The 28,000-nt window shown below is 40.6% G+C and overlaps 1 protein-coding gene across 1 annotated transcript in view; it reads left to right on the forward strand.

Annotated features, from left to right (window-relative positions):
* The window catches only part of PIEZO2 (piezo type mechanosensitive ion channel component 2), a 504,324-nt gene that overhangs the window by 312,872 nt on the left and 163,452 nt on the right, over positions 1-28,000 (forward strand). The window contains exons 5-7 of the mRNA XM_071208436.1: positions 5,721-5,883; positions 17,973-18,183; positions 19,478-19,691. Of these exons, the coding sequence (XP_071064537.1) occupies positions 5,721-5,883; positions 17,973-18,183; positions 19,478-19,691 (588 nt within the window). The remainder of the gene's footprint in view (positions 1-5,720; positions 5,884-17,972; positions 18,184-19,477; positions 19,692-28,000) is intronic.

A 28,000-nucleotide genomic window follows, 5' to 3' on the forward strand; every position in this document is an offset into this window, starting at 1 on the left:
TCTGCAAATAGAGATAGCTTTATTTCTTCCTTTCCAGTCTGGATGTCTTTTATTTCTTTTTCTTGCTTAATTGTCATGGCTAGACTTTCCAGTAAAATGGTAAGTAGAAGTGGTGAGAGTAGACATCCTTGTCTTGTTTCTAATCTTAGAGTGAAAGCATCCAGTGCAGTGAGTGCTTTGTAGATGTCCTTTATCAGGTTTAGGAAGCCACCTTACATTCCTAGTTTGTCCAATGTTGTTTTTTTTAAAGACTTTTTTTTTTATTTGTTTCTCTCCCCTCCCCCCCACCCCCATTGTCTGCTCTCTGTGTCCATTCACTGTGTGTTCTTCTGTGTCCACTTGCATTCTCGTCAGTGGCATCAGGAATCTGTGTCTCTTTTTGTTGCGTCATCTTGCTGCATCAGCTCCCTGTGTATGCGGCACCACTCCTGGCCAGGCTGCCCTTTTTTTGCATGGGGCGTTTCTCCTTGCAGAGATGCATTCCTTGCATGTGGGGCTCCCCTAAGCAGGAGACAACCCTGCATGGCACAGCACTCCTTGCGGGCATCAGCATTGTGTGTGGGCCAGCTCACCACATGGGTCAGGAGGCCCTGGATTTGAACCCTGGGCCTCCCATATGGTAGGCAGATGCTCTATCAGTTGAGCCAAATCCACTTGCTTGTCAAATGTTTTTTATCAGGAAAGGGTGTTAGATTGGTAAGTCATTATGTAGATGCTGGTTGGAACCTTTGGGATGGATCAATTATCCATGTTGACCATGTAGAATTAGCAGAAAAAATAAGTGAAGAAGAGAACCTTGCAGGCTCATCAGGAAGAAGTAGAGAAGAAGAGTCTGCTGGGCACAACCCCACTCAGTATTCCTTAGTGGGAATTCCAGCAACATGTTGTGTTTTTTTTTTAAATTTATTTATTATACCCACGACCAACCCCTTGCATTGGTATGGAACATTTGTTACAATTGATGATAGCACATTTTTATAATTGTACTATTAATTAAAGTCCATGGTTTAACTTAGGGTCCCCCATTTTTGTAGTGTAATTCCATGGATTTTTTTATTTCGTTACCATATATACAATCTAGCATTTCCCCTGTTAATTATTTTTAGATATATATTTCATTACTATTAATTGCATTCATACTTTTATGCTACTGTCACCACCATCTATTACCTAAACATTTCCATCATTCCAAAAAGGAACCCTGTACATTTTAAGCCTTCGCTTCCCATTCCTTATACCCACCCCATCCTCAGGTAACCTATATTCTAGATTCTGACTCTAGGAGTTTACTTACTCTGCTTGTTTAAAGTCAGTGAGATCATACAATATTAATCCTTTTGTGTCTGACTTATTTCACTCAACATGATAAGTTCATCTGTGTTGCCGCATGGATCAGGACTTCATTCCTTTTTATGCCAGCAACATGAGTTTTCAAGGACATACATAGGTAGGTGGATAATTGGAAGAGATGTAAGGAAACCAAAGAGAAGATATTTGAGAGCAGAAAGGGTTGAGCTTGCCTGTCAAATGAAGCATAGAGATGGAATATGATGAGAATTAAAATGGGAGATTTGGACACTTGGGTCAGGAGATGACTGCTAAGCCCTGACAGAATGTGGAAGGTGGGCAGTGAGGTTGGCTGTACTTAGAAGGGTTGGCTTTGATGGGAATGCGAGATTTCATAGAGCTCGAGCTCAACTTCACCCTCTGAATTAACTGCACAATGGAGCAAACTGTTGTACCTTTCTACTCATTGATTTCCACCATCGGTAAGATGAGGAAAATGGACTAGGATATTTTTAAATCTCTTCCAGCTCTGTGTATTCAATGATTTACTTTATTGAATGGAGGGATGGATAGTAACAAATGGATGTGGGAATATGGAATGAGATGTCTCTGCACTTCTAAAATTATTAGAGGCCTTTTACAAACTACGTGTATAAAGATTAGCTACAAGTATACAAATAGAGCTACTAAATTATTGTTCTTTTCTATCTGAAACCTAAACCAATGTGTAAACTCTAACCCAGCATTTCCCAAAGCCTGTTCTATGAATCATTAATGCTGTTGAATGTTAATAGGTGCTAGATGAAATGTTTTAAAAATAATTTTATGGTCAAATAAATTTTGGAAAAATGCTTAAATGAAAAGCAATTGTTTCGCTGCAGAATTTCTCAAGTTCTTTAGCATAGTAATATGCATTATGAGTCTCTAATACTTACTTGACCAAGGACAGTTTTTTGTTTGTTTTGCTTTATTGTGTTCTAATGTACAGCATTTCTGGGGACTAACATTCTGAAGAATATACTTCAGCAAATGCTGGTCTACACAGTGAAGAAAGAAATATTATTTTTTGATGATATGGCCCACAAACGACATATCCATCCAATTGTAGCCTGTTCGTCTTATGTGCATCATCAAGGCCTTATCAGCAGTGATTAAGTTACTCGCTTTTCCTTATGTTCCTTCAAAAGTCTCGTTGTTCCTGCATGCAGCGTGATGAATGCAATGCTTTGTTAACTTAGCAAGCCAAGAGTAGTAGCTAATACTTTAGCGCCTCTCTGGCTGAATGATTCCATTCTAACTAGGGATTGCAGCCCAATCCTGAATCTAGTAGCTGAATTCTATTACAGCGGGTGGAGTGATTGCTTTTGCAAACTGCATTCATTTGTGCCCTAATATACGTATGCTATGAAATGTCTCCTTTGGGGCCAAGAAACACAAAGCCGGGGCTGTTGCCTCAAAGCGACTGTTTGCAAACTGAGACCTTAATGTAATCCTCAGGTGGAAAAGTCATATGGCAACGGTTTTCTGAGTCTCTCTGTTGTGGTGCAAGAAGCAGGTCAGGCCACAGCTAGAGCTCTTGTTACCTTTTCTTTAAGAACTCTTTTTCCCTCTACTCTACTGGGTTGGTGCTTTTCATAAAACAATACAGTCAGTTTGCTTTCCATGAAAGGGCTACAATAATCTTTATTGCCAAAATCCACCAGAATATACCAGCCGACTCTCTTGACTTAAGTTCCACAGAAAACAACTGTCCCAACTTGGTTTTGTTTTCTGGTGTCTTTTGATACCTTTTCCTTCTTGTTGAAATGATGATTATCCTTAGTTTGTTCTGTTTGACTACATTAGGCATTTATAAAGTTTACAATGAGCCTCTGCATTGCTTTCCTAAGACAAAATGAATCATCAGAATTCAGTATTAATAATTTGGTCCAGAAGAAGGTTTCTTCATTGAATTTTTTATTCTTACTCAAATTAAATGAGTTTGCCATTTTTTTTAAATCCTCTAACACTATTATGTTTTGTTTTAATGGGGGCCAAGGAGTGCCTTATCACTTTCCTATTTTGATATTTAGAAGAGTTTAGAGCCATTTGAAAAACTGAAGATTTCGCAGAGCATTTACTCTTCCAGATAGTTTTTAAAAAGCAAATTAGACTGCTTTGAGGATTGATTCCTAGAAGATCCTAGTTTGGAAGACTCTTTATTTCATTAAAATATAAGTTTTATTTATATTATGCTAACAAATAAATGGAAATATTCTAAATGTGGACTAGTTTAAATAAATCCTATCCAACCATGAGCGCGATGATGTAGAATAACAATCTATGGATTGTGAGAATGTTAGTGATATATTACATGAGCAAATCAGTTTTTTTTAAATATAAATATATGTGTCAACGCCCAGAACAAAAACTTGGAAGGGTAAGTGGATATGTTCATGCGAATGTAGTTGTTGAGTGCATACAATCTGGACATAGAGCTTGAGTGCAGTTCTGTTTTCTCGCTGACTATCTGTGTGACTTTAGGGAAGTTGGTTGACCTTGGAAGACTCATAATTTTCATATATCAATATAGGATAATAATCTCTAACTCTATAAGGTTTTGAACAGATGAAGTAATATATGCAAAGCTCTTACCATACTGCTAACCGCAAAATAAGTGCTCAGTAAGTGGTAGACGTTATTAATAGCTTTGCTATTCACTAAAGTGTTAACAGTGGTTATTTCTAGGTGATGGGGGTCCTGGGTTTTTGTTTTTTTGTATTTTTTATTTTTTTAACAAAATGATACAATGTAAATGTATTCATTATTTTCTTTATTAGAGAAGTTGTACATTTACAGAACTATCATGCGTACAACACTGAATTCCTATATATCAGGGTATATTAAATCATGTAGAATGTATAGGGATACATGTATATAAATATATTTCTATATGATCTAAATCCTGTCCTTTGCTTCCTGTCCTTAAGTAAGTTTCGCCTCTGGTAAATATTTCTTCAATGAATGAGCCCTCCTTTGACTTCCCACTCTTGAGTTTTTCCACTGTTTGTCTCACCTTCTCTAGAAGCTTCACTACTAACACAGACCCTTACTCCCCCTCCCTCCATCCCCCCCACCTAGACCTCGTTCTGGGAACCTAAGTCTGTACACATTTCTCAGGTAACAGCACAGGGCATCAATGCAGCACCATGCACCCACCCCTTAGGAAAGCAATGGCAGGTTCGGTACCTGTCTAGCGCCATGAGGGATGTGGCTGGCCCAGGCCAGATGCTGAATGGGGTGCTAAGTTTGCTGTGACAGCGACAATTAAGCCTCTGTTGTCTTACATTCACAGCAAAGTGAGTGTAGCCAACACACTTGCAATTGAGGTGATGTCTGCCGGCCAACCATGCTGCCAATTCAATGCACTGCCTCTTATTCCCATATCCATTACCCTTGGACGTCTCCCAGATCCACAAGCTGTGTCTGTATTACCTTTCCAGACATACCTTCCCCTCCTCCAGTGGAAGTCTTTTCCCCTCCACCGCACCCTCCAGTCTTTGCTGCCTGCCATACCGTATTTGTTTCAAGATCTCAGTTATAACAAAAGGCCATATAAGTGTGAAAACTATGTTAGTTGATGCTATTCAGAAAGTAAGCTTGAGTGGGAATATGTGCCAAAAGGTTTCCATAATTTACATAGAATTTTACATATATTATTTCATACAAATGTATTCATCATTTTTCTCCAAAATCATGATCTATTTCTCACTTGACTCAAATGAGATTAGAAAGGCAGATATTATCTCCTTGGCACAGAGGAAATTACGGACCTTAGAAGCCATTCAGTGAGTGAGGGAGCCAGTAAATGTCACAGATTGGAATCCACATATTCATATTCCTAAATTTAATGCTACTAAAATTAAAACAAGAAACATATTAGATCTACCTCTCTTGGAGCAGAATGGAAAACAAATCAGCTAAATATAGTAAGTAATGAAGAGGTCCCAAATTCAAGGATTGCTTTTAATATTTTCTCTGTTTTTCCCTTCTAGCTTTGATTTACATCTGAAGTAAAATATATTCTAGCTGCTAGTGTCTGTCTGGTTCTTAACTGCTCCAGCTAAATCGCAGGCAACTGTGTTTGTCCTGGACATTGGGTTTATTTAATAATGATATAATTTGTGAGCATCTTTGGAGAACGAGGATTGGTATAGGGCTCTTTACAACATTTCTCAAACTTCAGTGAAACACTGGTCTCTTCCTGAGTCCTAGTAGATTTCTTAAGACTGGGAAGTTCATGAACTGCTTTCTGGTACCTTCTAGGGAGAAGCTAAACAACCTTTATTTTTAAATCACTAAGAAGACTTAAACATATTTTCAGGTGGTTTAACCAGAGAAATACAAGAACAACTAAATTTCTACCCCCTCCTCCTTTTTTATTTTCCCCATAGCTTAAAAGGAGCTGATGCTGGCAACGGGATCAGAGTGTTTGTGCCTGATATCGGGATGTTCATTGCTAGTCTGACCATCTGGCTCATCTGTAGAAACATTGTTCAGAAACCAGTGACAGAAGAAGCTGCCCAGTATAACCCGGAGTTTGAAAATGAAGAATTGGTAAATCTGACTACCTGCCTCTTCCTTCTTTGATTTCTGAGGACCTTGGCCCTTAACAAGTGGTGGAGCTCTAATAGTAATGCTAACTATGGGTAGCACTTAGATCTCACAGTGCTTGACAAGGTTAGTGGTTACTATGTCAGAATCTCTCACAGTGGTCATGGGTAGCCATTACCATCCACACCTTAGCCATGCAGAAACAGGTTCAAGGGACTTAAGTGCCCCCCTATCAGGTAAGGGACCAAGCCAGTATTTGAACCCAATGTTCTTGTCACCATCCCAAACAGGCATTTAATATCATCTTAAATGGTCAACCTTTGAAAGTCACGGTACTATGCCCCCGTTGGTCTGGATGCATTAGTTATTGCACAATATTTAGAAATGAAGTAATACATGGGAGTTTCAGGAGAAGAAAAAATGCTTCCTCCCTGAAGGGAGACCTTCAGTTCTGTGTGCCTTGCCCTTCAGTATGTGATTGGCTTAACTCAGCATACTTGATTATGTTATTTCAAGTGGTCCAGAGAAAACATGTATTTTTTAAAATGTATGAATTGAAAAAGATAAAAATAGAGTAAATGCTACATTTTTGAGCTAGTGGAAAGGGTGTCAGGATAATCATTGGATGAGAGAATATGTCAAATTTCATTCCTTGATATACAGGAGCAGGTCAGCTAACTCCTCACACCTCTGACCTGCTGTGGAAGTCTCCTATATTTAATATCTGTATTTTTTATGTGATTTTAGGGGACATCAGTCTTTTTTTTCTCTTACTTTTAAAGAAGCTTTAGATTCCATAAGTGATACATCAAAAACATCGAGGAGATTCCCATACACCCCACTCCCTTCCCCTCCCACACTTTCCCCCCTTAACAACATGTTTCATTAAAGTGGTACATTTGATACCATTGATGAACACATATTGAAGCACTGCTATTAACTGTGGTCTGTAGTTTACATTATGGTCTACACTTTTTGCACCATGCATTTTGATAGGTTTTGACAAAATGTATAATGGCCTATATCCATCATTGCAATCTCATGAAGAACAACTCCAGTGTCTACAAAATGTCCCACATTATCCATATTCTTCCCTCTCCCTTTGCTCAGAACCTCTGGTGACCATTGCCTTTATATCAATATTATAAGATCTTCCGTTGCTAGAATAAAAATAATTCTATAATAATTCTACATTAGTACATAGTTACATTCCCCCCTTATATTTGTTCATTCCTCAATATTGGGGATTTTAGGATGGCACTTTGTTTCTGATTGAAAGGAGGCTTAGCTCTCATGGGGCAGATGGATGGAACTGTCTTGATTCCTGTTGTAGATAGGCTCTGTTTTGGGGGATGAGCATGGTCCATCATCATCATCATTTTTTTAGTTGTCCTGGGAAAGTCCGATGAACTGGAGAGTGGGTATTGCAACATTGCTGAGATTCAGGGCTCAACTGGCATATGAACAGACTTAAGACTTATGTCTCTGGTACATAAATTTAATGAGTATAGTGCTAATTATAGGTTCAAATAAAAGGGGCATAGGGAAATTATAAATGAGTCTAACTCTTTACATTGGGGAATATATATTCCAAGTAAGGTCCACAGACAGGGTGCTGAACCCTGAGATTCTCTGCCTATAGTGTCTAGACGTCTTTAGCACTCTCAGGAGCACCCCTGCTTGAGGCATTGTTTACTGTGTCAATCAATGAGATCCTGCTGAGACATGCATAAGTGTAACCTCTGGAATGACCTCCTGACTCACTTTGAAACCTCTTAGCCATAAAATCTCTCTTGTATTTAATATTTCCCTCCTTTGGTCAAGGTCTTTTTCCAAATGCTTTGCTAGTTGGCACCTGATAATATTAATCCATCAGTGCCAGGGAGGTTCATCCCTGGAAGTCATATCCTACATTAGGGGAAAAGTAGTAAGTTTATAGGCTGAGTTTGGCTTAGAGAGAGCCCATATTTGAGCAAACAAGGAGGCTTTCAGGAAATAACTCTTAGGCCATACATAGTCTAGGCTAAGTTTCAGTTTCACAGAAACATAGTTTGTAAGTACAACCATCAGTGTACTGGCATAGTGGTCTGTCCTTCTTCACTAGGCACTTCCCATGTACTCCAGGGATTCTTGCTGCTCTATTAGAGAATGTAGCCAGACTTCCCAGGATGAGAAGTCAATATTCTTTCAGTTATTTTGTGGGTCTTCACCCACCAAGACAACACCCCATGACCACTTGAACATATTCATATCCCATAAAGGCATGCCTCAGGTGCGCACTTTCCCACACATCCTTCCATCACTGATACTCCGCAACAGTGATCTTCCCCTGCCACAGTTGTGACCCTTTTGTGATTCAAAACATCCCCCCAAAAAAAGCAAAAAAAAAAGAATAAAAATAGTAGGTGACATCAATTTTTAAAGTAACTGGCTTAACAATTGACAGATGAAATTTGCAAAGAAAAATGTTAGTAGAAAAGACTTGGTGAACCCTCTGAGATTGATCCACAGGGAAATATTTCTTACACATGAACAATCTGGACAGGAGTCTGAAAAGAATATCATTACATGACCAAAATAAGCAGGGGAATTTGTTTAAATTCATTTTATTTTTGAAGGCACCGACATACTTCCTGCTGATGATGAGTCTTGGGTTCTGCACTCTAGAATGTTTGGTTTTTGAGGATACTCTGAAAGAACAATATTTGCTGGCATTGTTTCTTATTTCATTTATCTCCATGGAGAAATGGCAAGACTAATCCCCTGGTGCCTGGGAGAATTCTTCCTCAAATTCAGCATTGTTTTAGGAAAATAGCAACTAATCCCTGGAGAAGGCTCATGAGCCTTCCTTAATTTCAGGAACTTGATGCTGAGGCTCAAGTTTACTGTTTTAAAGGTGATCACAAATCCAGGGAGTCCCCTTAAGGACTCCCAGGGGATGTGGAGATAAGCCTTGCGACAAGAGCCTTCCAGTGGCTTTTGAATTTACAGAGATAAAATCTTAGGGAGGAAAACCTCCTTCCTTACATGCTATAAAAGCTGCCTCTTCCCTTGACACATTTGAGGTCTTGTTTACTTGTTCATTTTGTTTCAGAAGGAGATCTGCAAATAATAACTGGGAGAAGGGTTCCTATTCTGAAATATTTTAAAGTGTCTGACGTTTTTTAGGATGACTATGCTGTGGAGAAAAGGGTTGTCTAGGCAATAAAAGAATATATAATTTCAACAAACTATTATCTTGTATATCCCCTTAGTTTTCACTCTTTCTAGCTATTTCATGAGATTTGAGGCCTCATTTTTCTAAGCAAATAGTATTTTAATGTAGTATTGAACTTTGTTTCTGATTAGTTAAATATTTATTAAATAGTAATCATGATCATGATTTTGCCAGCTTTAGAAGAAATCTTAAAAGTCTGACAAACCCAATGTGAAGGATAAAATGAATATTTCAACATAACTCAACCCCCATCTGCTAAAAATTTAGGGCTGCAACATTTAGATCCTTCTAAATTTATTTGGAAATTCATTCTGATCCTGGAAAACTGCATCCTCCTTTCTAAAACCTAATGCCTATCTTGTGTATTCCAGCACACACACACACGAAATGGCCAAATGAACTGGCCCTTAAGTTTCAGCCTTGATTTTCAGGTTACCCCTTTTTAAAGAGCAAGAAAGAAAGAGTTGGAGAAACAAAGTTTTTTTTATTTTCACCTTCTAATTAGGCCTTCAGCTTTTGGTGTGTTCTAACCTGAGACAGTCCAAATTCTCCTGATTTGAATTTTCTAAATCCTGTTTCTTTAAGCATGCAAACATAATCTTTTGAAATTTGTCACTATTTGGAATGGTAATAAGCTGAATGGCTGCCCAGTTCCCCTGAAAAGCTGGTACCATGTGATGCACAGCAATTTAAACTCCCCTGCTCCGTGGCTGTCCCAGAGATGCTGTCTCTGGTGTAATTGGGTGACTCCTTTGGGCTGCCACTCACAGGCACTGCTAGAAATGGGGATGTCTTTTCTCTGGCATTAGGTGCTTCCAAATGTTGCACCCTTGATCTGCCTTCTCTGGGCTTAACCTCACTCAAGTTTGCATGAAGCTTTTAATTCTAGTGGTTTTAGATATGATTGGTTTAAATGAAAGAAAAGGCTTTATTAGAGGAAATGATTGGGTCTGTCTTCTAAGGAAAGAAGGAGGTATAAGGTGTTTAATTCCAGCTACCTTTCACTGGCCATGAGGTGGGAGGTGGATGGCCTTGCCATCTTTCCTCTGATGAAAACACCCAGGAGTGCCCCTTGGCCAGTCGGTTGTGGGGATTATCACACAAAAAGATGGGGTCAGTATTATTATACTATTGACAATACCTTATTTGAGCCAACTTTACCTAGAGTGGACGAAAATGCAACTGATGGTGACAAATAATTTAAAGAAGCAGCAGTTAGGATATCAATTACAATGTCTTAAAACTATTAAAATTTAATAACTGAACTTTGGTTTCACTCATGTGTTAATTCATTTAGCAACATTTAGCAGCCAGGAATCAAAGGTCTGAAGAAGCCTTTTAATGATATCTTTAGATCTGTGTTTTCAGAAAGTCCCTGGATATGTTGTTCTCTCCTTGCACTATTAGATAGGTGAATTCTCACACATGAGATTCAAGTAACAGCAAAAAACAAATGGGAAAGTTGTAGAGGGCAATGGCAGAGCCTTTGGTCCCACTGGTGTGGGGTGGAGTAGGCAGGTACTCCTGCTCCAAGGGGAGAGCCTGCGTGCGCGCCCCACCCACGGCCTCTGTCCAGTTCACCCACAGGAGGGTTTCAGTCCTTTGAGAGTGGCTGTGCCATCTCTCCAGCCTTAAACCAGAAATACCCCGAAATGGAATCAACACCAACTCAATATAAATTTGTAACCCATCTTGCATTCAAAATATCGGTAGTGTGTTTGGGGGTAGGAGATAGAGACATCACCCCCTACCTCCACCCATTCTTCCTATTGGCATGCCCGCCTTGGTCAGTTTAAACACTGCCCAGCTAAATGCCCTGGCCCCTTACCCGTTACCAGCCATGAGTTCCACGGGGTCCCCTTTCCATTTTGTCTGACACCGGTTCACTTTCCTCCCTCTCCAGCAACCCCACCCTCATCCTCGGCAGCCTCTGCCTCTCCAGGAGACACTGAAATTACCTCCCCATGGTCTCCAACTTCCTGCCCCCATTCTCACCCTGATCCGTCAGTACCACATGCAGCAGTGCCCAGATGATTCTCATAAAATTGTAAATCACGCTTTTCCTTAGGTGAAACATTTCATTAGAGTCCTATGAAAGAAATTCAGGATTGAACCATGATGGCTATGGCTCCAGCAGCTCACGCCCTCTCCGTCCTCCCCTGAGCCCTGGGCCCGTCTCTCTCAGCCGTGCCCACAACATCCTCCCCTTCATCACTTGCACCCGCGTGCCCAGCTCTGTGACTCCTCGGGCCACCCCTGCCCCCACCCTGGCTCCAACCCTCTCCTCCTGCTCTTTGCAGGTTTATCTGTTTCCTGCTCACCAGGTATCTCCTTCCAGGACCTGTCCTGGACCACCCTAAATGGAGCTTACAGGCAGTCCTCTGCCCTCCTTACCTCCAGGGGCCAAGGACTGGTTGGTCTTGGTCTCTGCTGTCGCCCAAAATAAAGCAATGTAACTTAATATTGTCCACATAGTAGGACTCATGTTTGTTGGCACTACCTGACTAATATGGTTGCCTGCACACGGCAACCAGATTATAGAACTAAAGCAACAAAGCCCTAAGGCCGAGGCATTTGCAGGAGCCTCCTGGATCAGCTGCAGAGCTGGGTGCCCTGTGAGTTGGCTCTCTCCCCCCTGCAGCTGCAGAGGATGATGCTTATTTGTCCATGGCCTGGGTACTTAATCAGTTCCTCTTCTTTGAGGGCCTACTATGTGCCAGGATAGTGGAAATCTACTGTCTACCATTAACTGTTCATGTTCTTGCTCTGATTGCCAACACCTTTGCCATCCCCCCTCCTTAAGATTTGCCTTGGGGCTAACTGGCATGAGGCGTTCTGAGTCTCTATTCAAATGCATTCCCCCTTAAACTCTGTGTCCTTAGGATCTTAAGTTCTTGTTGTTTATCTTGGGCTTATTTCCCCTGAGGAACTGCAAAGTCTCTGGAGTCCCCTGACCACTTCCATCTGTGTCCTGCTTGGACCCCCCCATGGTGCTCAGGGCAGAGCTCATACTCAGCTCCATCCAGTGGAGGACGTCAGCAGGGCAGGTGCTGCCCACTCCCAACTAGCCACAGCACTGCTCACCTTTTGAGATTTGGATAACCACCATGTGATGTTTGTTTGCATCTCAGTCCATCACAAGTAATTACATGGGTTCAGAATCTCTTAGGAAACTTGGAAACACCAAGAAGGGCCATGCGCCCTCCAGATGCTCCTTTGTCATTAGTCTGAATTTTTGCTTCTAGAGGGAATATCAGTGCATGCAGTTAGAAGAACTAAACTTAACTGGCTCCTAGAAGAGAAAATGGATAATCTTGGGTCAGTCCCAATCATAGACACCAAAGACAAATTGAGTGAATGATATTGGTGGGCGGTTGTGTGTATATGATGTGTGTCCAGATCTGTGTGTGCGTGTATCTATGCATGTGCATGTGTGTATGCACCTCTGTGTATGCATGTGTGTATGTGCATAGGGGCATATGTGTGTCTGTGTCTGTGTATGGATATGCATGTGTTCATGCTGATTTGATTTTATGTTGTTCCGTTAGATGAATAAAAATATTCTTAAGGAAAAACCTTTCAAATGAGCAGTTAATGCAAGTTGACTAATCTCCATTGTGAATTTCCCTTTCAAATGATGTTTCAAATGATTTTTAAAAACTGCTACCATCTTACTAACTCAGTGAGTTAACCTGGAGAGTTTTAAAATTTCAGACTTATGAAATCAGAATCCCCTCCTGGGGTGGGAGGAGGAGATTGGACTTTTTTATAAAGCTCCACAGATTCTGCAGTCCTGGCTGAAAACCACTGACCTAACTGCCCTTGATTGGGTGCCATCAGTTAAATAAGACTTTTACCTGCCCCTTATTGAACGGTGGCTGAAAGCACATGTATGCCTACTCACTTTTCCAAATGAAGTAGGGGACTGTTTAAAGTGCTCTCATAAGTTTGCAGATATACTCTTCTTTAAACAAGTCTAGCAGCAGAATAAAATATTTGCTTTATCCGTAAAAAGCTATCATGTTCGATTTACTCAAAATATGTGGCACCACCCAGACAAGCCTCTCCTCTTTCACTTGCTTTTTGCTTTCACGGGGGAACACACTGTGGATAGCGTTTATCTTTCACAGTGAGTCATAGCACTTGCCTTTTCCTTCCTTGAGCTCTTCTGTTGAGATGAACCCATTCTGTTAAGATAAATTGTTAACTTTTAATAATAAACAGTGAATAAACTATTTGTGACACTCTAGAAAAATGCTCCTTTTGCTTCCCAGATTCTTTGGCTTGCAATATGTGACTTTGATACACTCCAATAGAAATTTTTCTAAAAGCTTGAGGTGTTTTAATCAAAAAGGAGAGGAAAATGGGTTCAGATGCTTGAGAAACTCTGGTCTAATGTCTGAAGCTTGATTGAAACCTGAAAATGGTTCCAAAGATAAGTTATTTCAATGTATTTTCCAGGATATGATTCCAACAAAATGTTTTCAAATTTTTCCTATTCAGCTGATCCTATACGTAGAATGCGTTTATCAGTTGTTTGTAAAGGTCAGCCAGGGCCTTCCTGGTACTAGGCCTTGAGCTACTTCAGAAACACCCAAAGGAGCTCTTCATTTATACAAATTCCAAGGATTGACTCCGAAAAGTCCCAGCTTAGTACAGTTGAGGTGGAGCCTGGCAATCTGTACACTTAAAATCCCCCAGGTGACTTATTCCAACCCAGGCTGAATTTTAAAGTGCGTGGAGGTAAAGAAAAATGGAGGCTTGGGTCCAATCAAAAGTAAATGATTGTGTCTTCTTTGTCCAAAATTGAATGCCGGTGATTTCTGATGTGATTTCCTGTGGGTGAGACGGCAGCTGCAGAATGAGGACAAGCAGGTGGCTTCCTTTTAGGCTTTATCCAGATTCAGAGCCTGGTATGACCTTGCACGAAGGTGACGCCGTAGTGTTTAGAGCTTAGTCACATGAATCAAGAGATGATGCTTTCAGACATGTTGTCGAATTTTGAAATCAGAAACTTTTGAAGACGGCGAGGTAAAGGACTGAAATTTCTTCAAATAAGCTTTAGATTTTTGACCCAGACAATAATTAGAGGTAATGTTTTACTAGAGAATAAAGGATTCACTTTCTCTTTTTTTTCCGAGACAGATCAGGGACGGTGGGAGTTAATCTTTATTGACAACTCTTCAGTCTTGGCTTTGAGACCGGAACCAAGTTACGTTCCAATGCAGGGGCCAGTTACAACTCTAAGATAATATGAGTGCGTCCATTCTCTCCCCAAGAGACAGTTTTTATGCTTTACCAGAGGAACCCTTAGGGGACAAGCTGTGTATAATGAAGCAGCGCAGATGTGACAAATGGTGGTTCTGGCCCAGAGTAGACAGTAGGAACTCACAGAGTCTAACCTGTTTCATCTCTGCTCCTGCTCGGCTTGGCAGTTTCAGAAAGCACTTCCAACTGAGGGCCTCAGAGATTCTGGTGCAAAAATATGGGAAAACCTAAAGTACACCGGTATGTTTACAAAAAATCACAGGGGCCCCTGTCTTGCCTAAGAGAGGCCAAGGAAATGCATTTTTATAACCTCACAAAGGCTTCTTGAGCAGAGATTTCTATTTGATTTAATCTACATCCGTAGCGAGTCTGTAATTGAACAGCAAGTCATTTGTTTTGAAAGGCACAAGTGTGTTTCTCACGATGACCCAGGCCTAGCTGTGTTGTCTCTCTGTCTTCTTTTACAAATACAGCGCCTGAAGGTTTTAGCCAAACTTCCTGCCTAGAGGAAGAGATTTAATGTGCTGTTCACCTGTTGGGAGGGAGCCGTGGGGCGGCAGACGCGCCACAAGCAGACTGTGTGTGTGTGTGTGTGTGGTGTGGGTGCCTCATGAGAGCGTCTTTGCTGGGGGAGGTGGAGGAGGAGCGGGCGTCCTGTGGGGTGAAGGAGAGCCTGTTCATTTGGGGCTCTCCAGGTGGTGTCTGCATGGGGTGGCTCGAGGCAAAGGTGAGACAAGGTTAGAGAAGCCCACGGGCACCAGCCTTGGCAGGACCTGCCATGGTAAGGCAGTGACCTCTGCACTCCCCCCGGCAACCTCACCCTGAGACTGCCCTGACCTGAATGAAGTGCTGTCCATTTGCCAGTGAGTCCCAAATGCGCTTGTACATGTCCTGCCCCTCTCCAGCATCCAGACCCCTGTGCTGGCTGCCTAGTTGACACCCTGAACAAGAACTTCTGAAAGGTGTCTCAGAATTGAATTTCCAGAGGTACTGGAACCCCAGCCTGTTCCACTCGCTATGGCACACATTTTCGCAATAAAGTTAAAAACATGGGAACTGTCTTTGAGTCTCCTCTTGCACGCCTTCCCACATCAAATTTTCCAGCCAATCCTGCAGACCCAACCACCAAAACATGCTCCAAAGTCAGGAACCTCTTTTCAGCTCCGCTGTCTGCCCTGTCCTCATCCACAGCAATGCCCTCCTATTTGGGGTCACTCTCTACTCTTCCCCATCAGCAACTAGGATTATCTTATTAAACTGTACACCAGGTCATGCTGTAACCCTGAGGAGGCAGAGTGGTTGGAGATGGAGTTCTGAATAGAAAGGGCTGGAGAGAATTTCAGAATAGAGAAAGTGGAACAAGGTGTCTGGTCAACTCTATTGGAGAGTTTTTCTCTGAGAGGTAAATGTGGGGATGGATGGGGTGTGTTTTTCTAAGGTGAGGGTGTGACTTAATTGTTCCAAGTGAGCTTCTGGACCCTTTGTTCAGATGTGAGAGTGTGGTCATTTGTTCTGAGGTGAGGGTGTGGCTCCTTTGTTCTCAGGTGAAGATTCTGACAGCTTGTTCTGAGGTGAGGCGTGTGATAGTTTTTTACGTAAGGGGTGTGGTGGCTGTTTCTGAGGTGAGGGTGTGGTGGTTGTGCTGAGGTGAGGGTGTGGTAGTTTGTTCTGAGGTGAGGGTGTGGCTCTTTTGTTCTCAGGTGAGGGCTTTGACAGTTTGTTCTAAGGTGAGGGTGTGGCTCATCTGTGGGTGGTGGAGGTGGTGCAGGAGAAAGGGAAGCTCCCTGAAAGCAGCTGGAGGAGAGCAAGGCTGGGGCCATCTTTACCCCTGGTGTCCAGAGCAGAAAGGGTCTTGCTTCCCTGTGGAGCTGGCCATCAATGCAAGTGTGGGTAGGTCTTCCCGTCACGGAAGGGAGAGCAGCACAGTGGACAACAGGTTGGCCCCTGCGTGTGCAGATAGGTGGTGGTCTGGCGTGCTAGTGGGAGTTGGCCACCACCCCCAGGTCACTGTCCTCAGCCAGGGAGGACAGGTGAGCTGTGGTCCGTCCTCTGGGAGAGTGGCCCTAGGCAGCACTGCCCCCATGGGCTGTCCATCTGGACATGCCTCAGGACCTGACCAGCCACCAGTCCCCTGGACACTTGAAGAATTTCAACAAAGCTGGCTCCTTAGGAACTCGGCTTACATGTCACCTTAGAGAGGCTCTGCTTGAATGAGAATCTAAAACAGCCACCCATTCACTCACAGTCACACCATCCTATTTTAATAGTTTGCATAGCCTTTATAACTGTGATTTATTTTGTTTCCTAACTTTTTGATGTATTGCTCACTACAAAAGAAATACAAGAATGTTATTATGGAACAGTAAAGCCCAATTTTGCTAGGCAACACTAAATAGACCAAGGATTAAATCCACTTATAATCCACTTATACATTGGGGGAGCGGGTTTCTGTAGCCTTGGCTTCATCAAGAGCCAACTTGAGTCACCATTGGTCTTTGTGGTACTTGGAAAACAGAAAAACACTGTGTCTTCAAGGTCATTCACCAACGTACTTGAAGGGTCAATCCAGCCCTCCTGAGCACCACCTCCCTCCAGGGATCCTGGGGAGAGTAAAAGGTTGTGGATGCCACCAGTGAATATTACATAAATATCTGAACTAAGCATATTGAGAAAGAACTGTTAGAATAGGAAAATGGAGAGGCCAGTTTCTACTCTTTAAGCCTGAAATACGTTGACTCAGCCTCAATACCTTTCTGGACAAGGAGCCAGCTGCAGTCTTTTCAGTCAGGCTGATGATGGGAAGTCTGTATAAGTCTGGGCATAAATGCAAAGTCCATACTCCTTCCTTTTGTCTTAAGGTGAAGATTTATAGTTATGATTCCTTAACAATCCCTTAGCCTTTCAGAGAAAAATGCTAGTAAACCAATAAATTTTCCTATTTATTCCTCAAAAAGCAAAATTTACCTTAGCAGACCCCAGTTTAAGAGTATACAGGAAAAAGTATGTATATGTACTGGTACTTGTGTTTCTTACCTTAATTTCTGATAGCAGTACTGAGAAGTTGGATTGCTGGGAAGTAGACCACTATCATTCTTTAAGGGAATAATAGGAAGTAGCTATATATTTAGCTGAATAGCCCAAGAACTCCTCCTCTCATGGTCAGGAAATACTGAAATAGCAAAGATAAACTTCAGAAAAAAAGGAGATTTCCTAAGTATAGATTGGACCCACTATTTTGAGCAAAGCCATGGATCATGGATCATTTTTATCAAAACCTCCTATCACCTCGACGACAACCTGTGCATATTTGAAGATTCAAACCCCAAATAATCAATAAAGAATTCAGACCGTTTCTCCTTCACCTTTACAAATTGAGAACATATAGGTAAAACGACATGTCATTAGGGACCCTGTGATGACTTACATAGGAAAATTCAAAGTTACTTGGGCTTATACAGTGATTATCCGAGACCTGGTGTTTGTCTGTATTCCTTTCTCCTGATCTGTGGAATGCACCACTTTGACCCATAAATTAGGAACCATATACTCAGCCAGGTGGGCAAGCAGAGGCTTGTACTGTAGTGTTTTCTGTTTGCCATTTATTTAGACTGGAGGAGAAAAAATAGACCCAGAGGAGGCACTGATATATGAAGAGGATTTAAATGGTGGAGACGGTGAAGAAGATGAGTTGGAAGAAAGCACAAAATTAAAAATGTTCCGCAGACTTGCCTCGGTAGCTTCCAAGCTTAAGGAGTTCATTGGCAACATGATCACCACTGCTGGGAAAGTTGTCGTAACGATTTTACTTGGTTCATCAGGTGAGTGTTAATAATATTTAGCAGCATAGTAAGAAGCCATAAGTAGCACATTGGCGAATAATGAAAGAAATGGTCCATGGGAAAAAATTTTTAAAGGAAGTGAATCTATTCCATGACACCACAATAATAACTGAAGCTCTTGTAAAACTGGCCTTATGTACAAACCACAAAAAATATAAATTTTTTTCTAAGCTCTGGTTTGAATGTTTTTAGATGGTTTCTGTTAACCTCGGCAAAACAGTACTTTCTCATTTCTGTTAAGTGACTTCATTTTCCATTTTTAGGTTAGAATAACAACTATTCTTCTTCCACAGAGATTTTGAACTGTAACCTACTACAGTTTAACAATTTGAGTATAGCCATTCTGACCCACACGTGCATTCTAAATGTGTGCATGTTTATATTGAGTCATTAGTCCATCTTAATTTAACTTTCCGGGATATAATATATTTCTTCCTATGTTAGATTGTAATCTTCCAGCAGAGACACTTGCTTCCGTTAAATTTTGGCCAAGGACTGCTTATTCTGTAAAAATGTTATCTTGATCTTCTACCTCCTTCTTCATTGAACTTCTCGCCAGTTCCAGACAGACTATGTTTATTAGAGTAGACTTAACCAGGCTGCTCAGTAGAAACTTCACAAGATGAAGCAAACTAACTAGTTTTGAATGGGGGGAGGAGGGGGCAAGACAAGAAAAGAAAATTGAATTTTTCAAGAAACATCACCACATATTTTAATAATTTACTTCAAAAGATCCAATAAAATTGTTTTAAAATACCTGTCATGGTGTTACCTCATTGTGCATTTCCCCTCCTGGTAAAAGTGAAAACCAAATTTTGTCAGATCAGGCAAAGTTTAAGTGAGATTAACTGCCCATCGGATGTAATATTATTATACATCTTAGTTAACTAAAACGAAGAACATGATCATAAAGAAAATGGTGTCAGAGAAAATTGGGAGACATGCACGTATTACCAAAAAATGTTTGGGAAAAAAAGAAGTAGAAAGTTAGAAGCAGGCAAATAAATGTGCTAAATACACAGAACAACTAGAATTTCTTCTTCTGGTCTTCTCCAATATTTTTTAAATTATCACTTCCTATAGGACTTTTCACATTAAAAACAGTATTAATTCTGTTATATAAGTAACTTGTAACTAATCTCTCAAAACCCTAAACAATTATCTAAAACCATGTAAAAGAGATTCACATCATTTCTATTGGTTGCATTCACCAAGTGGTAGGTGATCTTCCAGTTCTATCCAGTTTTCCATGGTTGCATTTTTTCCTCCTTAGGTATGATGCTGCCATCGTTGACCTCATCTGTGTATTTCTTTGTGTTTTTGGGTCTGTGTACCTGGTGGTCCTGGTGCCGAACTTTTGACCCTTTGCTCTTCAGCTGTTTGTGTGTTCTGCTGGCTATTTTCACTGCTGGACACTTGATTGGACTTTATTTATACCAGTTCCAATTCTTTCAAGAGGCAGTTCCACCGAATGACTATTATGCAAGGTAAGAAAATGTTTGAGACATTTCAAGGAGAGATTATTTCCCCCCTCCTTTTTTGGTCTTGTTTTAGGCTTATGAATCGACAGTTAATTGATGTGTTAAGCATATATTTAGTGGGAGTGGAAGAAGCAGTCTATGCTTTAATCCACTAAATGACACAGTCTAGAAGAAAGTTGAGAGTCTCCTCAGATGGAGGTACAGCTGGGGCATTGAAAATGAGGATGTCTTAGCTTGCCTAAGCTGCTGTGACAACAATGTGAATTTATTGGCTCACAGTTTTGAAGCTTGAAGAAATTCAAAATAAAGAAATCAACAAGGTTTGCTTTCTCCCCAGAAAACAGCATCCTGGGCGGGGCTGCCAGTGATCCTTGGGGTTCCTTATCTTGTATTTCTACCTCCTGTCACATGGCAATGCTCTGTCCTTTTTCTTTTGTGACTGCTAGGTTTTCTGAATGAGGCCTCCAGTTATCTGGATTAAGGATCTTGCTTGTTCAGTTGGGCCACAGTTTAACTAAAAATAACGTCTTCAAAAGATCCAATTTATAATGGATTTACACACACAGGTACACAGATTAAGATTAAGAGCATGTATTTGTTGGGAGACAGAATTCAACCTACCATAGATGGGGGCCTGCTATTGTAGCACATGGAACTGAACATGGTTTAGGATATAGAAAGAGATCAAGAAAGAAAATTATATCAAAGAAGACTAAAGATATGTCAGAAGGAGCCACCTAGAAGGAAGTCTCACAAGCTAAATATAGGACAAACTGAGCACTGAAAATAACGATAACTGATTGTAAAATTTAGAAATAAAAATACAAGTCCATGGTAAGACAGAGAGAAAGATAATGATCTCTTCCTATTAGCGATGTTTATTAGATTTGACTCCTTGATGTGAGAACAGGAATTAAAAGGAAAAGGATTCGGCATATACACTGACTATTTAGAAGTTCATTCTTATTTGATGAGAGAAAACTCTTCTTTACTAGAGAATGTCAGCTAATGAAAAGGAAAGGAATAGTAAAATTAGAATATTACCATTTTTCAATCCTTGATTGAAGAATTCAGTATTGGATTCTGGTCACAATCTAGCATTATTACATTTAAAAGGTTGTTAGAATGCAGGACATTTGCACAATAACAAAGCGTAATATCACGGACTATTTGCTAATTGCAAAGAAAAAACACCATACCTTTACAATAGAGGTTAACACCCTCATCAATTGATGGGAAATAATATTACCAATAATGAGATAACCTGTCATGCCTCTTCACGTGATGCAGTATGAGGTCTACAGCATCCTATTTTCAAGCCTTTAGACCTACCCTCCAATCCAAAGACAATATAAGAGTTAGAAAATGATTTAAATGGTTCCACAAGGAAACAATTTAAAAATCCAGGCTATGGAATCTATAAAACAATTGATCTGCTCTCTTCAGAAATCAGTGTCATGAAAAAGAGAAGTACTGTTCTAGTTTAAAGGAGACTACAGAAGCCTTAAAAATGTAAAGAATAACTGTAGATTGGATACTGGGTCAATGACAAATCTAAAACAGAAATTTGGGGGTCAAATGGGGAAAGTCAAATATGGATTGCTGGCAATCCTTGGCTCCTGCCTCCTGGCGATGCACTTAGAGGCTGCTCTGGTTTCTCCTTTCTCTTCAGGGCTTTGCTCTTGTCCAGCCTTTTTCTTCCACTGACTTTCTCTTGTCAGAATTTCACTCTGCTTATAAAGGACTCCAGCAATAGGCTGAAGACTCATCCTGATTGAGGTGGACCACATCTTAACTGCAGTAGCCTCATCAACAGGTCCTACATACAATGGATTCACACCCACAGGAATGAACGAAGTTTAAGAACACTGTTTCTGGGATACATACAGCTTCAAACCACCACAAAATGGCATGGGGTTATCCATTGTCTTATTTTCCTTGTCTTTGGAAGTGCATTATTTGAAAGTTGCAGAAAAAAGAAAGGGGAAAACTAAGAGAGAAGGTGAGTGTGAGGTGAAGACAGAATTCTCTGCGCGCTGTACCTCTGGAAAGTGGTATAGGTGCTTTTTTCCCTTCTTGGTGAGAAATGAGGAGTCCGTATTTTTAAACAACAAGGAGGGAGAATATTATCATGTGGTAATACAAGTGTGCATCCTTCTTTCAGAATAGTCTAATGTGGTTTTTATGGGATAGGAAATAGGAAGAAGGAATCAGTAAAGTGGACCAACCCACCTGGATTTTGTTGGTTCATATAGAAAATCTGGCCACAATAAAAGCCTGTTTGTACCTGAGTCTACAGTATGCTTAAAAAAAAAAAAAAAAAGATTAGTCAGTCAAGTCCTACCTAAAACTTATTGAATTTAATTAAAATAAAAGTTAATGGCCTACCCACATACGTGCACACATATATACGCACTCGTACATGGCAAAACCTACAGAATTCCAAATCCAGTTGACACAACCAATTGCACTAACCTGGAAGCTAAAGATGTAATTTGGTCTAAAAATAAAAGAATGCTATCTGGACACATTTTTTAAGCTGAAGGACCTTTATAATGGTGCAGATTCTCATGCTGTTGGGTTTAGGCAGGAATGAACAAATGCTAGATTTCAGTACAGATAAGAGTTCTAGATGAAATGAATCCTTTATGTCCTTTTAGGAATTTAAATTTCAGTTTATTGAACACATACAGAAAAAAATATGTTTGGTACTGCTTAAAAGGCGACATTTAGGGAACATCTTAGGTTTGGGTAGTTTCTCCCTACTACTTTAAGGATCTTTTGTGCCATCTAGAGGCTGATGGGAGGAAATACAAAGAACATTACCTTGAAAATACCTCTGAAGATCAGGCAAACTTTTTACCAGGTGAATTAGTAAATATTTTAGGCTTTGCAGGTCCCGTGGTCTCTGCTGCAGTTCTTTCAAGAAGCCTAGAAGTAAAAGCATCTATCAACAATATATGAAGAAATGTGGCATTGGTGTGGAGAAAGTGGCCATGGTGGCTGCTGGGAGTAGGGAGTGGGAGGAAGGGATGTGATGTGGGGGCATTTTCGGGGGTTGGAGTTGTCCTGGGTGGTGCTGCAGGGACAGTTACCGGACACTGTATGCCCTCCCGTGGCCCACTGGGTGGACTGTGGGAGAGTGTGGGCTATGATGTGGACCATTGACCATGAGGTGCAGCGGTGCTCAGAGATGTATTCACCAAGTGCAATGAATGTCTCATGATGATGGAGGAGATTGTTGTTATGGGGGAGGAGTGGGGTGAGGGGGGTGTGGGGTATATGGGGACCTCATATTTTTTAATGTAACATTAAAAAAAGAAAAAAGAAAAAAAGAAAAAAACAAAACAAACTAAAAAAGAAAAAACAAACAATATATAAAGAATGAGTATAACTGTGTTCCAGTAACATTTAATTTATGGACACTGAAATTTGAAATGTCATATTATTTTCACATCATAAGATACTTTCTTTCAGTTTTTTTCAACTATGTAAAAATACAAAAAATCATTATTAGCTCATAAGCGGTAGATTTAGTACACAGGCTTTAATTTGTCAACCTGTGGTCTAGACAATAACTTTCTAGTAGTAAAATGACAGTGTTGTTTTTAATTTGAATTATAACAAACTTAAAATTATAATTTATTATATGCATTTAGAGATCAGCCTTTTAACAATTTAGAAGGTCTGTTGTTATCTCATAGAGTAGTCATTAGAATTGTTTTTTATTAGGTTGTGGAAAGTTTGAACTAAAGAATGCAATATATAAATTTCATTGTAAGTCTCTGTCCCCTCCCATCATTAACTTGATAATAAGACACTACATTTTAGTCTGTTAAGGCTTGGAAATGTACATCCAGTAGTTTTGTTCTAAGGTATAATATCAATGTCTTGTTAACACAGAAATCTGAGTTAGAAGAAAACAAACTGGAAACTAGCAACAACAGGAACAACAACAAAAAAAAACTTGTATGAGACATTTGTCACTAATTTAATAACCTTAAAAACTTTTGGCTCTGCCTACCCTTAAACAGTCCACACAGTTTTTATCTTTTTCTAATCATAAAAATAGATGAGAATTGTCTTTAAGTAATACGTAAATGATTTTTAAATGATCATTTAATATATGTTTTTGAGTGAAATTTTGAAAAAATATAGGAAAGAAAAGGAAAATGGTTTTAAAATGTAATCCTAACACCCAGAAATAAATACTGTTAGTCAATTTCTTCCACTAATTTTCCCTTGCATGTGTGCTTTTTTAAAAACAAGCGATGAATCATAATGCATATACTGTTCTATAACTGACTTCGCTCACTTAAGTTGTGCACTTTCGCATGTCATTAAATGCTCTTCTAAAATGCGATTTTCATAGGCTTCAAAGTGTTTGGTTGTGTCGGTATATTATAATTTACTCACTCCCTGATTTTTTACCACAGGGCTTGTTCCTCATTTTTGCTCTCATGAATATGAATAAGCATACATGTTACTTCTGAATCTAAATGTAACTCAACATGAGAACAATGCAGGCCCCTATACCCCGTGTTATTTGGCTCTGCTTCTGCTGGAAGACCCTGAAGTTTCAGTGGTCCTGGGTCAATATTATGTTAATTATTGTTTTGGAATTACTCACCATGCAAGGACTATAAATTGAAATCATATGCTTAAGGTTAGTAAAGAGCCGGAATTTCATTTTTCTCTAGAATGATCTCTTCTTTCAACTGAAAGCCCCAAGAAAGCATGTGCTTTCTTCTAGCTTCACAAGGCCTGAGGGGAGAATGCCTCCCTTATTTGTAGCCCAGGAAAGCTGTGGAGGTATACCTTCTGGAGACAGCAAGTAGGAGGACCCAACCAGAGCAGGGGAGTCGATGGTGTGTCAGGAATTAATGATTCCCTTCCACCTGTGCACACATGAGTTGCATGATTGTATTTTCTGAAACAAAATTCAGGCCTCAACATTTCAGAGTTTCAAGTGTATGTACGGGAAATTTGAGACAGAGTATCTGAAAGTAGGATTGCTTTCCCCATATCTGAAATGTTCTAGGGCATTATGACCATTTGAAAAATGAGTGACCACACTTGAGTAGTGTTCCAGCAAAATAAAGGCTTCAAAACAAATTCACATAATTAAATATAAGAACCATGATTTTAAAATAGTTTGTTTAAGAGACATTACAACAGTTTTTCTGGCAGGGTCCCCTAAGGAAAATGATGAACTAAACAAAATTTGTCTTAGCAACATGTAGTGTTTTCCAAAGGTTTAGTATTTTCATAGGGAATTTCTGTAGACAGCAAGCACCTTAAATTTGAAAAGACATGAAGCAAGAGCTAAAGGTGAAACATAAGCATGTGTGTCCCCACTTGTGTTCCTCCTGGGAGACTGGCTAAGCTGAGGAATCTGGGAGCCTTGCGCAGCTTCTGTCTTGCAGGCTTTCTGCGTTAAAAGTGCAATAGGTGTGTGGAGAACAGGATGCGGACAAGGGCATGTGGGCCTGATTTGTGCTGGTCTAGCATGAATGCAAGATGCCCCGAGGGACTCCAAAATGCACTTGGATGTTATAAACTTCTTCTGTCTCTATTCATTGGTGACTTCTATTGAAAGACGATTTTAATAATTTGGCAGCAGATCTCCGGCCATATTCCCTTGTGAAGAAGATACCTAGAGTCCATTTGAAGCTAATCCATCTAAAAACAATCCTGTACTAAATATGGGATTTTGTTAGTTTGGTTCTTATTCTGTTTTTTCTTGAGTTTTCTAGATAATTCTGAAGTAGGCGAGGGTGGTAAGCATAGCAGGAGACCAAAGTGCGATTACTTGACTAACCACAATATAGACACTTGTAATCCGTGAATTCATTTCTCGATACTGATAATGAGCATTTGACATTGAGCTGGAAATGACTGTGACTTTGAATAATTCTTTCAGTTGTGTCTTGTAGTCATTGACTTGCTGTCATTCTGACCCTTGAACTTCCTCTAGAACATTCGTAGAAATCATGCAGGAGCTGGGCCTGTGTGCTCAAATTCAGTCCTTGGCTTTGCTCCTTTTTCACGTTCAGCTGTGAAATTTAAAAGTGAAAGGATGGGGGAAGCGGCTGTGGCTCAATCGATTGGGCTCCCATCTGCCATATAGGAGGCCCTGGGTTCATGTCCCGGGGCCTCCTTGTGAAGGCAAGCTGGCCTGCGCCCATGGAGAGCTGATGGCCCGTACCTGCAGAGAGCTGGTGCAGCAAGATGACCCAGCAAAGGAAGACAAGCAGACACAGAAGAATATGCAGTGAATGGACAAGGAGAACAGACAGCAAACAAGCCGCCGAGGGGAAAATAAATAAAAAGTAAATCTTTAAAAAAAACGAAAGGATGGAAAGAAATGAGAAAGAGTCTGAATCATTCACTATGAAAGTAGCATTCTCTTTTTTTTTTTTTTAAAGATTTATTTTTATTTATTTAATTCCCCTCCCCCGGTTGTCTGTTTTCTGTGTCTTTTTGCTGCGTCTTGTTTCTTTGTCCGCTTCTGTTGTCGTCAGCGGCACAGGAAGTGTGGGTGGCACCATTCCTCGACAGGCTGCTCCTTCCTTCGCGCTGGGCGGCTCTCCTTACGGGGTGCACTCCTTGCGCGTGGGGCTCCCCTACGCGGGGGACACCCCTGCGTGGCACGGCACTCCTTGCGCGCGTCAGCACTGCGCATGGGCCAGCTCCACACGGGTCAAGGAGGCCCGGGGTTTGAACCGCAGACCTCCCATGTGGTAGACGGACGCCCTAACCACTGGGCCAAAGTCCGTTTCCCAAAAGTAGCATTCTCTATTAGATAAATACACAATGATTTGTCCTTACATTATACATTTTATTTCCTGTTTCAGTAAATCATGACAATTGGAAAATGCATTGTTTAATGAGTGTAAAGCTTATGTTTATTTCAGTGGTAAAACAACATAAAAAAACAAAAAGCAAAACCTAAAAGCCCAGCATCATGAATTTAAATATTCTCTAACTCATGAGCTAAATGTTAAAAAAAAAAAATTTTTTTTGAAAGCATTAAAAGAACAAGATCACTTGTTATATTTGTACTGGTTTTATAATAGTCATAAGAATATGTAAGGAGTAATACAGACCTCAGTGCTAGCTGTCTTTTTCTTTGGTTTAGAGAAGTCTGTAGAGCCTTTAGAAAATGAAAGAATGCAATCTGTTTGCTAGTTTGCCACAGTTTTCATTGCAAGCTGTTATGTAATCCAGGCTACTTCAACTGCAAGTTTGCAGCCTAGCAATTAACTGCAGTATATCTTTCCCGCCTTAGAGTGATCTGAGGTTTAGAAAACAGAAACAACACAGAAAGACTAAATTGTTTCTAGTTGAGCCCAGTTGACAAGAATGTCATCTGACAGAAGTCCAGTGCGTATAGAAGAAGTAGAAGTAAAGCACATCATTTTCATGCCAAAGAATGCAAAACACCTAGCCCACATTAACACACTCCCTTTACCTTTTCATTAAAAGATGGCACCGATGGTAGTTAAGTTATAGAGTTGTTTAATTTTTCAAGTTGGTAGGTGGTAAAATTATGACCAGACTCTCAGTTCCGTTTTGAGAAGCCTTTTCAGTGACTCAGCGACTTCTTATCTACAGGTCCTAGCATTCAGCAGTGCCCTTCTGAAAGGGGAAAAATAAAAGCCAAAAGAGAAATTAATTGACTTTCCACAGTTAAAAGGGAAAATCAATAGAACTTAAATACTTGAGCCCTTGAGTGTCTCCGGGCGACATTCAGCACCTGCGGTCACTGCAGGGCATAAATGGGTGTGTTGTGGTCCCTCAATACCAGGAAACAGGACGTCTTAACTTGTGACAAGGTCCTGAGGCAGTGTACGAAAGCGCCTGTCTGCTTCCCAGGAGCCTACACACCCTCCCACAGGTTGTCTATTTAATCCTATTCACCTAACTCTTCACCACCTCGCCTTCCACAGTTTCCGCCTCAGTGACATGCTGTGGACCAGATGTCTTGCCCTTCGTCTGTTGAAGGCATCTCCCAGGAAGGGTCTCCATTTCACTTTTTGTTGTTTCCTGTGGCGAGGTACCCCTGAGCTAGATCTTGAGGGGTGGTGGGAGTTGGCATAATATGTTTATGTCTATGTCTTCCCCCATTAGAAACTGTTCTTGAGGGAACAGTAGGAGCAAGGGAGATGAGCTGAGACTTCTTGATGGCTATTCATGGTGCCTTGTTGATGTTGGCTTTTTCAGGAGCTGACACTGCTGATCATGGCTCTCAGGAAGCTTTTGTTCCATGAATGAATTTGGTTTCCCTCTCTTTTCTCCTAAAACCCTTGCAT

Source organism: Dasypus novemcinctus, chromosome 16, assembly GCF_030445035.2.
Source record: "Dasypus novemcinctus isolate mDasNov1 chromosome 16, mDasNov1.1.hap2, whole genome shotgun sequence".
NCBI classification, from domain to species: domain Eukaryota; kingdom Metazoa; phylum Chordata; class Mammalia; order Cingulata; family Dasypodidae; genus Dasypus; species Dasypus novemcinctus.